Genomic DNA, 15,203 nt, shown 5'->3' with positions numbered 1-15,203 from the left:
TGGTGTCTGAAGCCAATGGTGCAGCATTGCTGGCTTCCTCTTGAACTCCAGCGTTGTCACTGTGCACCGAAGTCTCCTGCTGCAAACAGGGGAGTTGTTCTCCTGTACTGGGAACAGGCTTCCAAAGCTCAAGAGCCCCTGTACAGGATAATGCAGGAACTAAAGGCAAACACTTTCTCCTCCTTAATGATGCCTCCATTTTTTTTCCTCACAATCTGTACTACCAACCGAAGTGACTGGGCCTGAGTGTGCGTTCGTACCTATGAAACCGTCACGGTGCATGCACATCCAAGGCATGTGGAACCACAGGTCAAATAAGGCACAGATACCAAGTAACGGTTCTAATTACAAACGCTATCTCTCAGGAATTCTTCATCCATTCAGAACTAAACCCATCACTGCATAACTCGTAAGAAGCCCCTGGAGACGGAGGAGCTCCTCAAATGTGTCAGGAAAGGCTTTATTAACATCATCATTAACATTTAAAAAGCAAACGGAGCATTTCTCCTTCTTTTGGCAATTTGGTGGAAATGTTAAAAGTGCAAGATAAAGCAATTTCAAACTTTTCTTCAAATTAAAAATGAAACTAAGGCCAAACGTGATGGGTGAACAAAATAAATCAAAACTTAAATTTCAGCAACTCCAGCTCTTCAAACCAGCAAAGCCCCCGACTCGTGCACTGTGGTGAGGCTTAGGGTGCTAGCCCCGGCTTCTTGCGTGCCAGCAAACAGCACCATTCCCTCATCACGTTGAGGACCGAGAAGCAAAGGATCCCCTTCACTGCAAACAAAGGGGGTCACGGTAACACTAGTGATCCTTCAGAATTGACACACCGTGATAGTCAAAATGAAATTGATGGTCTCCCTGCTTCTTGCTCAAGACATACAAGATCTGAGCAGCAGCAAGTACCCCCTCGGCTGCAAACAAAGGGGTCAAGGTTTGCCGTCAATTCACTTCCAAGCAGAAAAACATTTTCCTCAAAAGAAACAATTTATTTAGAATAAAACAAAAGCAGCTCAACTGTGAGCGCACGTTTGAGTGACAGCTACTTTTAAGCTGTGTGAGCCATAAAAAGGGTTTTTCTTTACTTTTCCAGAACTCTTGTGTACACAGCACAAAGCAAAGAGGTCATTTTTTTTTTCCACTTAAAACACCGGCATTGGCATCACAATAGCAGATACACAATGTTAAGCTGCCATTTTAGTAAAATGCACAAATACTAAACAGATTAGCTTTCTTCCATCAGAGGCCCATGTAAACTCCACATAAGCCACAACTTCTCTTCAAAAAGGTCCATTAGAGCTTTGAATTCCATATCTTCATCCGCTGTTCACCAGTTTTGCTTGCAGGGGGGAAAAAAAGGTTATTCAGTACAAACGTTTACAATATTAAAAATATATATATTTCCCCTATGCCATTATAGATGAACATAATATTAACAAGACCTTCCTGGATAGGACATCCACCTCAACTTCAAAAAGCACCAATAATACCCACTGGCACAAACCTTGAAATGATTTTACTGTATGAATACACAAATAACAAGTAGAACAATAAGGTAAGTTTTTTTAAAGACTGCAACTGAGGATCATAGGACTGAAAACATCTTTTATCCTCATATAACTGAGCAAAATGTGGCAAAACTTTTCTGAAAAAGCAAGTTTGTAAGCAATTTATAACCAATCAACATCTCCTAAATATAACTTTAAAAATGAAGTTATAAAAAGGTGGAGTTTAGTCAAACTTTTACCCCCTCTTCTTTCAATTTGTAATTTATATGGAGCATTATTATCAAAAGGGGTCAAGATACAAAGCCCATTTAAAAATCCACCTTCATCTATGTTACCAAAAACAGCAGCTGTTATTTTCTGTTAAGAAAACACTCATACAATTGCTAACAATCAAACAACACATCAGGACTCTTGTTTTTCAACTCTGTTTAAATCATACACATAAAAACTTTTCATTAAGCTTAACATTTTACTGTGGTTACCTGAAATCATTTTCTCTCTTTAGGGACATCACTGAAACCAGAATATTAACAGGGTTAGCTCCATTTCTCCTCTTTTTCTCATTCCTAACTCCTATCTCAAAATCAGACTCTGGGACAGAAACAGGAAAAAAAAAAAAATCCAGAAATTCTCTCCAAAAATTTTTTTTTTTCACATAAAAGGTCATTAAGGCCCTCTTCTCAAGAGGCTTTCCTTTTCCACAAATGTTTTGGTTAATGGTTCCTATATGAACCCAAACTTCAGTTCAGTACTATTCCTGCAAAATGAGCAATTTCACTGTGTAAAAAACTGGACTTACATTTTTCAAAAAAGTAATGTGATAATATCAGTGAACACCTGCTCATAAAATAGTTTTTAAATAAACCTGGAAATGTCTGACTCTGAAAAACCTGACCTATACTGCTGTACATCAAATGATTCATGGGAGTCAAGAAGGGAGTATATTACCTTCGACATGACAAAAGCTTATATCAGCCACAGGATGAACATTTTAAGATGCAATTTGTAAAGGAAAACTCTATCTACTCTCAGTGGATGAGAGTCAAGGTACACATCTTACACCAGAAATTTAAGTTTTCCTGTGAAAAAATATTTACAGGAGGAATCCCAGGTACAATCAACAAAACAATATCAATTATTTGCTAGAAGTTGAGCAACAGCTCTCTCTAATTTTGAAATTGTGATCTTAAGTCTTATTAAATTATCTTATTTTCACCAGTAATATTTAGTAAATAATTAAATAATATATGTAAGAAATTTTCTTTCCATTCATTTTAACTGAGTTCCTGAAAAATAATTTACACTGAAGTAATTAAAGAAAACTTAAAAAAAGAGAAATTTTGGTGTTACAAAGAACATCCAATGTCGGGATTTTGAAATTCTGACTAATAAGAATTAGAACCAGTTTTAGACTTTTGCTTTCATTCAAATTCTGAAGGTTTAAGTAGATAACTTACAGTTATTATGAACCTGCACAACAGAATGGGCAACACAAATAAGAAATTCATCGGGATGATGGCACTCTAAAGGTACGCACCAAACTAAACATCATTAGCTTTTTATAATACATACATTTAGAAATGGTATCAAGCCAGTTTCAAAAACACTGAAGCACAAATTGCCCAGATCTAACAAAAGCAGCAATGCGAAATAAGGATTCAAACAAACATGGAGCAAAAACCACAGTACTCTTCAATAGGCTATCATACCAAATTTAAAAAAAAAAAGGAAAAGAAAAAGGGAAAATCACACACATTTTGGCTTATAGTAAAATTAGATGTCATGGACTTCACTCTCTAGAGAGCAAAATCATTTATCCAACTATCTAATCAAAAGATATTCAAAAGTTAATGGTTAGTGAAATTATTTAAACTGGAAAAAATGTATCTGTCTTACAAATTGAACTTTAACCCCATGTACACAGACTCCACACCTGCATTAGCTTCTGAATAGGTGCCTACTCCACTCCAATCACTGCTTTTTAGAATCAAAAGTCATCCAAAGTCTTGGTTGTAGTTCGGGTATTTTCTCTACAGATAAATCAAGGACCTTCATACTCATAGCCTAGTATTTTCCTTCTCTCAAAATGGTTAGTTTTCCAGTTTAAAAAAAAAAAAAAAACAAACCCAAACCTCCAAAAATTTTTTTTTTTAAATTTATAATGCATAGTGAAAACCAAGAAGGATGACGCAGTAGTAATGAGGCTTTCATGCTGACATGCATTAGACACCTGTCATAATGGAAAATAAAAATTACATGACATTTCCCTGGGTTATTATTGGTGCTATTTCAAAACTGCCAGATTTGATAACAGAAAGAAAACAGTTGGGTTCTGCCAGGCTTTGAATAAGTCACTTTCACAGAATAGAAACATGACCATGATCCAGAAGGTCCTAAAGTTTCTCCTCATAATTAAATATCAAGGGCCTTAGCTGACATCCTCAGCACTTAAATCAAGGAAGAAAAACATAGTTACTAATGACCTGAGAAATAAGGGGTGGTAACAGAGGGGTAGATGAGAAAGTTAAAACAAAAAGTCATTCATTACTGTAAAGTTGCACAAGCCCTTGTGAAGAACCCAAAGTCATATCATCCTTAGCTTTGGAAACAGAAAAAAGAACAACAATAACAACAACAACAAAAAAAAACCCATACAAATGGGCTAAATTATATTAATTATAGGTGTCTGGACAAATTAAAAAAAAGGGCTTTCCTATACTGACATTTCAAATTTCTGTGGCTACAGAGTGGTGAAAATATTACGCATGAAACTTCAAAAATATTAAAAACATTTTCAATAATGTAATATCACCACTACTGTTTGACTATAAAAACAAAAAAAATACAAGCAAAATTTCTAAAAAGCACATTGACAGCATATTACAATGACTTTCAAAAAAAATTCTGCAACCTAGTTGATTAATGCCCAATGAAACAAAAGATGACTTATGAGCCTGCAGACCACTCTTCTTTCTATTATTTAAACCAGAAATTTAAATGGATTCAAAAACAAAAACTCATCTTTGATGAAAAACACTGAGTTTTCAAATATACACAATTAAATTAGAACTGTACCTGCTATACCTCTCTGAAAAAGTCAGTAAAAACACCACCATACACCTATAACTGACCAAAGAAATCTGATTTTTAAAAGCACCTACTCAATTCTTGCATACTAGCGTAAGCATAAGACATAAATGGTTTGTAACATAGTCCTCAATTTTTACTGAACAATTACAGCTACAAACCAAAAGTGCAATACGGGATACAAAACTCAAGAACTAATGATAAAAATGCATGTTACAGCAAACTCTCCGGGAATAAACTGTATTTTAGTAGAAACACTCAAATACCTGATTAAAATAATTATACTGCTAAGCAATTTACCAGCATAAGCTTTTGAGATCCCTGATCAAATCTGTCACACATATAACATTTATGGAATTATTTATCTACACATCAATCAAGCCACTTTTCGGTGTATTTTACTATCTGTAAATGTCAGTGGGTTCTTTTCTCCAAATTCTGATTTCTCAAAAATTTGGATTTGTAACTTTGAGGATTTTTTTTAAGATCAAGTTTTAAAAAAATGAAGAAAAAACTGGAAAAAAATTTCTCACAAGGGTAGAAACTCCTAATTAAAGAAAATCCATCTTTTGCTACTTTCAGGACATCCCTTTCACTTTAAAATAATAGCTAAACTGTCCTGACTTCTATTTTAAAGAAGTTTATAAAAATATATATAAAAAAAAAAAAGACAACTAAACAACTAATTAAAAAGAAAATCTGATCTGATGCTGTATCCCATCACACTTCACAAAACAGGAACCATGTCAAAGTAGTAAATACAAGTTATACATGGACTTTAGGACGCACCACGGACAATGATCATGACCAGGTAATCTTCTTCAGATTTGGCCAGTGCCTTGGCAGGGGAATCCAGAAACTGCTGGGAGAACTCACAGGGTGGGAAGGCATGAAGGACCCCGGTGTTTTCCTTGTCTTTGTTGCCTCCCACAGGGAGGCTGATCACCCCAGCTGCCTGCTTTTGCTTTAAATAGGACACAAGGTTCCTAAGTGGCCTCTGAGTAGAGGTGGCAGTGTCCGATGTTGCCAATGAAGAGGAAGACCGGCTATCGGAACTTCCAGGTACAGCCAGAAGAATGGCATAACCATTGGGCCCTGCCACTTTGATGCGTCGAGTTACTTCATCCAACTTGGGCTGGTCCAATCGGAGACGCTGAGTAATCTTGAGCTGGGCCACTTTGCCTCCAGTTGAACCCTCCACAAGAAGACTGCTAGCCACTTGGAGGTCACCCTGCAAGAGATGCATGTTGGAAGGAAAGTTGCTGTTCTTGAGTAGAAGCATGCCCTGCCAGGCCAAACAGAGTTTGGGAGAGGCTGCTGCTGCAGGAGCTGTCCCCCCATCCTGTTTCTGGGAAGGGGACTTCAATTTTGATGAAGTATTGGCGGCGCTGGGTGCATTCCCATCAGATCGGTCTTCTTTTTTCAAAGGGCTTTTTCCCTCAGTGGGAGCAGCTGTCCGGTGCTTCCTATCCCGTTCAGCTGATGCAGAGTTTTTACGGTCTCGCTTGTCACCCTGGCTCTTTTCCAAACTACCTCGTCTGTCTCTGATTGGAGAAGGCCTTTCCAAGAGAAGAAGACGGGAAGACCGATCATTGTCACTGTTGTAACGATCCCGGCTACTGCTCAGTTCTGGACTGCGATCAGGAGAAGGAGCGCAGTGACGTTTCCGTGGTCTGTCACTCTCAGGAGACCTATCCAGATGTCGGCCTCCACTCTCCTCAGGCAGCCGACGCTTCCTAGGCTGGTCTCTGCTGCTGGGTATATCTCTATCACCTCTGTCCCGGTCTAAGGACCAGCCATCGCGCCTTCGATCCAAGCTGTCCAGTGGCTCATAAGCAGTTACAGCAGTAGCTGCAGTCCGAGTGCTGCGTTCTCGGACTGGGGGTGGAGGTGGCACCCAATCAGAATCAGGATAAAGGTCCCTATCGCGATCTCTGTATAGTAGGGGTGGTGTCCTATCCCGAGCACCCCTCAAAGGGTCAGGTGCTCGATGTCCAAAAGCATCCGTCACCAGTTCATAATGAGTCAAGGGCAGAGGCTGCAGATATTGCTGCTGGTAACGATGTTCTGTGTCTGCAAAGTCTACTCTAAGGCGACGATCTGGGCCACCAAGTGGGAATCCCCGCATATGGGTCCAGGCAGCATGAGCTGCATCCAGGCTTTCATACTGGATATATGCCCAACTATCACCTTTTCGGTAGTCTATAGTGCGTATGGTGCCAAATCGGTCAAATTCTCGTGCCAGGGCAGCAAGAGGCACCCAAGGTCCTAGGCCACCTACCCAGAGGCGGGTAGTGGGTGTAGCTTTACCATAACCAATTTTGATAGGATTCCGAATTATAATTTTGCCAGACATTGCTACCTTGGCCCGATGAGACATGTCTAGGTTCTCAAATTTGAGAAAGCCATAAGTACTGGTCTGGCCACGAGAAGGTCTCTTGATGTCTACTTCTGTAATGACTCCAAAGCGATCAAAAGCCCTTCTTAAATCACTCTCTGTCACAGTAATGTCTAGGTTGCCCAAGAAAAGCGTCCTGTTAGCACGCTGATCATCCTCGGGTGATATCTCATCCACTTCTCGAAAAGGAGCAGCACCTGCTCCAGCTCCCACCCTTGGCTCAAGGCTGTATGCTGGGCGCACTCTCTCATAGAACGGGTAGTCTCGTTCTCTCTCCAGCTCTCGGGGTAATGGTGGAGGAGGTGGAGGGGGCAGGCGGCCAAGCGCCAACTGCTGCAACCGGTAGTCTCTGTATCCCAAGGCAGCGCCACCAGGGGAAAGTGATCTCTGGCCTCCACCTCCTCCTCCAGGGGGGTGCCGGTGACCTCCTACAGAGGCACCGACCACGCTGGCTGACGGAGGATAAGAATCTTTGTCTAAAGGGGAGCGGCTGCGGCGCCGACTGACATACACAGCTTCTATCTTCAGAGGCCGGTCATAGAGCACCAGGCGGCCTCTGGCATGCTTGGCCGCCCGCGCGTCCTCTGGCCGCCGGAAGTTCACAAAGGCTACCCGCTCATCCCCGCTGCCAGAACCTGAGAGATGACTGATTTTGACACTTACATCCCCAAAGCGCTTAAACTCGTGAAATAGTCCGTCCTCCACCGCTTCGTCACTCAGCTGGGACCCCAACTCGCTTATCTTCAGGGTCTTGTACTCCCCGCCGTCCCCTCCGCCAGGAGCTGAGGAGGCGGCACCAGAAGAACGTGACTCCCCGCCTCCACCCCGGGAGCTGCTGCGCGACTCGCCCCCGCCCGAGGAATTTTTGGTGCTAGGGGAGCTGTAACTATGCATGCGGCTACTGGAGCTGCCCCCACCAGTGTCATACTCGCGGCTGCCACCTCGGCTGCTGGACTTGTCCAGATGAAGGCTCCGCCGCGACCCGCCGCCGCCGTCGGTCTTGCCGCTGCTGCTCCCGTTGCTGCCACCAGAGCCCCCTAACTTCTTACTCCGCTCCCCGCGGGAAGTCGATTCCTCACCACCACGAGAGCGTTTGGGCTTGACTGGCGAGCGCTCTTTTCCTTTCATTGTTGCGGGTAGTCGGAGGTCGCCTCCGCGGAGCTGATTAACCCGCCACCCCGCGCTCGTTTCACACAGCGGAACCGCACGCCGCCATCTTGGACTCCGCCGCGGCAAAGGATCCCGCCCCGCGGATCTCATTGGTCAATTAGCTCTCTCTTCTACAGTCTCATTGGGAAAATTGTTTGTCTGTCTTTATATCTCCCCGCGCTCCGGGAAGGCGCCCGCCCGGCCACTTTTATTGGGTTCCCAACGCCCTAGTCCGGGTACCTCATTGGTTGTTTTCGTTGTCAATCTTAACGGTTCCTCGCGCCAGGCTGTAGCCCCGCCCCTCGTACTCTATGGTCATCTGACCCAAACTCTGGAAGCGTTGATTGGACAAAAAGTCGGCCCTGTAACGGTACTTCTTGCGCGGTGAAACCAGCGATCCCACCTCCTCATCCCTTTCATTGGTTTATAATCCCGTCCTTAAACCTACTATTTGGGAAGTCGGATCATCAGTTCTGGGTTTTGTTTTGTGGTTTTTTTTTTTTCTTTTTGAGAGCTTGGTATACACCGATCTCGCGAGACACAAACAGCGCGCTGTTGCTCGCTCGCGCTCTCGACCCCTTTCTTCCAACTTCTCAGGCGGCTGAAAGAAATTTAAATCTGATTGGGTATTGATGAGGAAGTTGATAGGCTGAAGTAACTGTCGATCACTCGCTTAAACTGAGGAGGCCGACTGAAGGTGAAAGACTAGAACACGCACTTGCTGTGCGACGTCACTTAAGTGTCGCGAGATGGTGACTGTACGCTAGGCCCGCCTCCCCGCGCTTTCGACGTTCTCTCAAACATTTTTCAGTCCTCCTTCGGCACACGAGGCTGTGCGTTGGCCCTTGGGGCCAGAAACTTCCGGGCTCCCCACTGGCCTACTTGTGCAGGGCAAGGGACTGGGTTAACGCTCGGGTGTTGGGGCCCTCGACTTCTCAGGAAGCTGTCCTGGGGAGTGCAACGGACACCATCTTAGTCCCTCTAATCTCTGCGTGAACACCCTGAAAAAGCCCCACCCCCGTAAGAAAGCGCCGCCCGCGGTCTCTGGCCCGCTGGGCAGGCCTCGCTGAAGTTCAGGGCCAGAACCGGGTCTCACACTGCGCCCTGGGCCGTACTGAAAAGCGGGATCCCGAGAGCTGGGAAGGAGCGTCTTCAAGACGCAACCCTGGCGAGCGGGTCCGGCTCTTCTGGGCGCTCCCAGTTCCCGCCCAGGTGCCCGGGGTAAAAGGGGCGGCCGCCGCTCCCACCCTTGCGGCCCGCGGGCGTGTCGGAAACTCGAGGGCCACGCGGTCGCGTCTGGGAGGCCTGTTCTACTTTGCGAATCCGCGTGGGATTTGTATTCTGTAAAAGAGCAATGCAATGTGATACAGCTGTGTTTGTTTTTACTATATAATGCTTCTCCCCACAAAATAAATAAAATGTATGCTCCATGCAGATAAGTCACTTTTTCTGTGGCTTCTTGGTCTCAGCACATTGGTTATTCTATATTTGAATCCCGAAGCACAACCGCATTGCTGCCTCTAGATCCACCTCCTTTGATTCATGTAGTTGTCATCCACTTCAAAACTCAACTTTTATTCTTTCCTTAGACTTTTTCTGTTAGAAAAGCACCTGTGCAAGGTACTGGCTGTGCAACCTGTGGCGCTACCGCTCACGGTCTGAAGGGAAATTGTAGGCTCTCCTTTATATCTTCCCAATATGTGCCTGGCAGTGGTGGGGAGAGTTCTTGTACTCATTACCACATCTTACAAGATCTGATCTGTAGTAGAGGATGCAAGGTATTTTTATTCATGACATTTTTCCAGGTAATATTTTCTCCAAACCTGGAAATTTATAAGGTCCGAAACTGTACCCTGGTTAGCCTGCTGAACCATCCCCCCACCCCGAGATAGTGAAGATGTGGGCCTTTTATCTGTTGATTACATCAAAGAAACTTGAACTTAATATGAAAAGAAGAAATTCACAATATTGTAATGTGTAGACATTTATTGCATTAAATCTACTAAAATAAAACAAGTCATAGAATAATGTGTATAATTTGCTACCAATTGTGGTTTTAAGAAAGTTGCATATGCATTACATGTATGAATGTATGCATGTTTTTAAATATTTTGTTAGAAATTTCCTTGAGTACATGGGAAGTGTTACTAGGATTGCCCTTAGGAGGAGGGCTGAGCATCTGGAGTGGAGGAGAGAATTTCTTTGTATGCATTATCAACAACTCTTATCATGTATGTGCTAATGCTTTTTGAATTTTAAACATAGCAATTATTTTTATCATCCTTAAACTGTTTTATGGAAAAAGTTTAAAAATACAAAAGTGGAATACTAAATATAAAAAACTCCCATGTACCTAATACCCAGTTTCAACTATTATCAGATCATGTCAATCCTGTTTTATCTGCATTCCTCTTCCCACTCTCTCCTGCTGCATTGTTTTGTTCCAGGCCTATCTGGTACATTCCTGTCTCATGCAATCAGACATTTCTCCAAGGAGTTCTGTTTCCTTTTAGTGGAAAATTATATTGAAAGATAAAGATCTGGACAATAGGAGATAAAACACCATTTGTAAAAAACACTTTACAAAAGGGAGTTTGATCCATTTCAAGGTTATGTGAACACTGTACATGTTATTACATGGAGTAAATAATCAGATAAAGGCTTAACTTCAATTTCTTTCTTTCACTGCCCTGACCCTACCACCAATTCAGATAAACCAGGATGTAGAGTAACTATTTGGGGCCTAAACTGACTTGCATAGGTGATCACAGATCATAGGAAAAGATTAAGAGCAAATCAGCATAGTTTCCCAAATCTCATGACAATGACTTGAGGAAGGACAAGAATTGAGAAAGAGAATTCTGGGAATCAAACAGGCATCAGTATGTGTAGCACTCTAAGCTTCTGTGGCTTGTCACTTGGGAACACTAGTAGCTTCACTATTACCCACAGCTGGCAGCAGTAAGAAATCTTGCGTAAAGGGACTGGCAGTCTATCTGGAGGAACAGTAAGGTTTTGTTTTTGTATAGGACATGACCAGTAAGGGTCAAAATATAGCCTGTGACCATGTATGCGTGTGTCCATGACAGGGCAGAATAATGACATATATTCGATACATGCTGTGGTTAAAATAAGTTATTTGTTTTCTTTTGTGTTCTTAGGCTTCAGCAACCCGTATTTACACATGTGCTGTGAAGAGGGTTGAGAGAAGATAACGGTAACCCATGGTTTAGAAGTCCACGACTTTGAAATCTCCTTTGGTGTTGGTAATGGAGTTGTTGAGGTGTACCGTAAGTTTTCATCTTGTCTCTTTGTAATCAGTGACCAGATTTGTGAGAACATTTGACCTGGATGAGGAGAATCTTTCAGTAATTTTGAAAATATTTAAGTTGCCAACAGATTCTCCAAGCATCATAGCAGTATATTGATCTATCTATTCCTTTCACTGCCCTGACCCTACCGCCAAAAGAAAAAAAAAATGGTGTTGAGGAAAAGCTGCCATAACCCATTTTGATACCAGTGTTGGCCCTTTGGATCTGTATGACTCAAAGGCCCTAAGGATGCAGCCCAATAGTCACAACTGACTTTTTTCTATGAAGTACTTTTTTCATTTCTTTAAAATCAATTTTAGATTTAAAAGAAAAAAGTAAATGTGCACATAAAGGAAACATCTCAATTTAAAAATATGAGTTTGTTTTCAATCAAATATTCTCTTTCCACCCTTATTCTTCTTAGTTTTTATTGTTTGCATAGCCTCAATATACATACAGATAATTACGATTGCAGTTTGAAATTTATCTTTGGAGCTGAGAGCTGTTTGATTTCCTGGCAGATGCAAAAATGGCCAAGTTGGGAACTGAACATTTTTTTCCACCCATGATAGTAGATTAAAATTTTCTGTTTCCTCTCTCTTCATAAAATGAATGTTCTCTTGATAATGAGTTTTGTTTTGTTTGTCCTGAAGAGAAAGTGTATATTTTACTTATTGGCATTTATTTGATTCCTAAAATAACAATTATTTAGAGACCCAGTTTGCATGATAAAATGGCTTGCTTACTTGTGGTTTATACAGTTTTTTAAAAGCATCTTTATTAAGATATAATTTATATATCAGAAAGTTCACCCCTTTAAAGTATACAATTCAGTGATTTTTTTAAAGAGAGAGAGAGAGAGAATTTTAGTGTTTATTTTTTAGTTTTTGGTGGACACAACATCTTTGTTTGTATGTGGTGCTGAGGATCGAACCCGGGCCGCACGCATGCCAGGCGAGAGCGCTACCGCTTGAGCCACATCCCCAGCCCCAATTCAGTGATTTTTAATACACTTACAGACTGTGCATGTGTTCCTTTAGAATTGTAATAGAAAGCACTGTGCTATAACTTTTTCATGACTAAGTCCTAATATAATTGTCTCATTCATTTCTTTAAACATCTTATAGGATAGTGATGAAGAATATAGACTCTAGAACCAGCCAGCCTAGATTAAATCCCAGTCTGCTATGGGCCTCAGAAGAGTTACTAATAATTTCTCTGGGCTTTGTTTTTCTCATCTATAAATGGGAGTAATTATAAAATCTCCTTACTGGAAGGATTAAATGGGTCAAAACATATAAAGAGCTTAAAAACTTCTTGGCACATGGTAAACATTATATAAGTTTGGCTATTGCTAATATGTTTTCTTTCTGAACCTAGGTCCCTAGAATTGGATTAATCATAATCCTTAGTTCATGACACATAATCAAAAATAGCCCATCATGGGCCTTTAAATTTTCATAATTTATTGATAATGTAATGAATACTCATGAACCCAGCACTAAACCTGGCAACCAAAGAAATAGAAAATTGGCAATATTTTACATGTACTTATATGTTCCTCCTCTATCCTATAGCAATTTGTTCCTCCTATATCCTATAGCAATATGTTTCTCCTATATTCTATAGCAATTTAGCAATCCTTGCTTTTTTAAAAAAGAATTTAGCCAGGCACAGTGGCACACACCTATAACCCCAGCAACTCAAGAGGATCACAGTTTCAAAGCCAGCCTCAGCAACTTAGTGAGGATCTAATCAACTTATTAGCAAGACCCTGTTTCAAAATAACAAAAAGGACTAAGGACATTGCTCAGAGATAAAAGCACCCTGGGTTCAATCTGCAATACCAAAAAAATATATGTTTTTAAGGAATTTTAAAGAATATATACATGTGTGTGTGCACGCATGTGCACGTGTGCAAATACTTGCAAATACTTGCACACGTGCACACACAAGCTCCTTAAAATATATTCTTTTAGTTTTGCTTATATTTGAATTTAAGCAAACATATTTGCTTATACTACATACAATCTGAGACTCGCATTCATTGTGTCAGTATGATTTTTTCATGTTATTACATATAGCCATAGTTTATTTCTATTGCTGTAAAATATTCTACTATGTTGAATATGCCATTCTTCTTTTGATGAGCATGTGGATAATATCCAGTTTTCATATTTTTATGATCAGTGGTACTATGAAGATTCTTAACTCTCTCTCCTGAGGCCTGTATGCAAAAATTTCTCTAGGGTGAGGTGGAGGGTAAGGTATACTTACCAATGGAATTATTGGATTAAAGGGCATATTAATGTTCAATTTCACAAATAATGTCACACTGTTTTCTTTTTTTTCACAGTTTTCTAAAAGTTTTCTTTTGCAATTTACAGTCTCACTAGCAATAAAAGGAAATCTTATTTGCCGCAGTCTGGCTGGGAACAAAATAATGGAGCTGCCACAAAGCCTTGTAGGTTCAAACAGCAACTCTTTATTCTTGAAGTCTCACCGGCACTCTACACCCACTTCCTGGGAACACACTCCCTCCACCCCGTTCTCTCAGAACTCAACGGGAACTCCAAAGTAGCAGGCACCCCAGGCAGCAGGATTCGCCCTAATCCTAGAGCCGCCCTATTCCCAGCAGGATCCACCCTAATCCCGGAGCTGCCGTAATCCGGGAGCAGGGTCATCTTTCAACCATTCCCTCTGGCAAAAATGCCAGGCATCATTCTGACTAAACTGTGGCTCTCAACACTTATTGATCCGTGTAACTGAAATTTTATAACTTATTTTAACCAAGCAAATGGGTATAAAATAGTATCTCTCTGTGATTTTGATATTTTGTTTCCCTGATTACTAGTGAATTTCTTCATTAAGTGGGTAGACATGTATGTTTCTTACTCTGTAAAATATCTATTCAGGTCTTTTGCTTATCTGTTGATTTTTCTTTCTTACATGTACAGGGGTTTTCATATATTCCTGATTCTAATCCTTTCTAAGGTACATGTGAGTCAATATCTTTTTCTAGTTTGTGGCTTAACTTTTAATTTAAACTCACATTCGATCAACAGAAATTCTTGCTTTAAGTATGATTGAATTTATTAACCTTTAATAGTTAGCACCTTTTATATCTTGTTTTAGAAATTCTCATCATTTTTCCAATCCTGTTACCAGTATTTGCTTATATTATAAATATTATAATCAATTCATCAAGTTCTATGAACAGCTATCCGTGTTTGGGATTTCATTAAGTCTATGAATTAATTTAGAAAATGATGACATATTTATGAAATTAAGTCTTCCTTTCAGTGAACAGAGATTTCCTTTCATTCAACTAGGTCCTACTTACTTCAATACTTTTTTAAAATTTATGAGTACTTTTGCACATCTTTCATTATGGCTTGTTGCTATTATTTATAATGCCATTTTTTTAAAGTTATGTTATTTGTCTATTGTCAGTGTTTTGAAATTCAACTTCTTGCTTAATTTTCCTATTATTTAGATTGATTTAATGAATAGATTCCTTCTAGTTTTCTGTGTAGACAACAATGTAGGCTATACATTAAGAGTATTTCTTCCTTTCTAATCATTATTAGTTTTCTGGTCTTATTATGCTAACTAGGACAATTGCCTCAGCATTAAAGAGTGATAGTGAACTTCTATATAAATCCTGATTTTAAACAGAATGATTTTAATGTTTCTTCATTTAGGCTGATGTCTATTACATGTTTTGTCTACTTTTAAAATTAACCT

General features: G+C 40.6%; 1 protein-coding gene across 1 annotated transcript; it reads right to left on the bottom strand.

The window, feature by feature from the left end:
- Positions 1–971: 971 nt before the first annotated feature.
- Rbm15 (RNA binding motif protein 15) lies at positions 972–8,269 on the bottom strand. The gene is made up of 2 exons (XM_027922038.2): positions 5,388–8,269; positions 972–1,342 (listed from the first exon to the last, which is right to left on the bottom strand). Exons 1-2 carry the CDS (start codon positions 8,254–8,256, stop codon positions 1,320–1,322), a joined length of 2,892 nt encoding a protein of 963 aa, XP_027777839.1. The 5' UTR covers positions 8,257–8,269; the 3' UTR covers positions 972–1,319.
- Between the last annotated feature and the right edge of the window lie 6,934 nt (positions 8,270–15,203).

This window comes from Marmota flaviventris, chromosome 10, assembly GCF_047511675.1.
Source record: "Marmota flaviventris isolate mMarFla1 chromosome 10, mMarFla1.hap1, whole genome shotgun sequence".
NCBI classification, from domain to species: Eukaryota; Metazoa; Chordata; class Mammalia; order Rodentia; family Sciuridae; genus Marmota; species Marmota flaviventris.
This window is presented reverse-complemented; position numbering and strand designations above follow the sequence as displayed.

Excerpts from the sequence above, each read along its gene's own strand:
- Rbm15 (XM_027922038.2), bottom strand. The coding sequence starts at position 8,256 with ATGAGATCCGCGGGGCGGGATCCTTTGCCGCGGCGGAGTCCAAGATGG. Across the intron at positions 1,343-5,387 it reads GGTCATGATCATTGTCCGTG|CAAAACTGGTGAACAGCGGA; the intron begins GTGCGTCCTAAA and ends CCCCCCTGCAAG.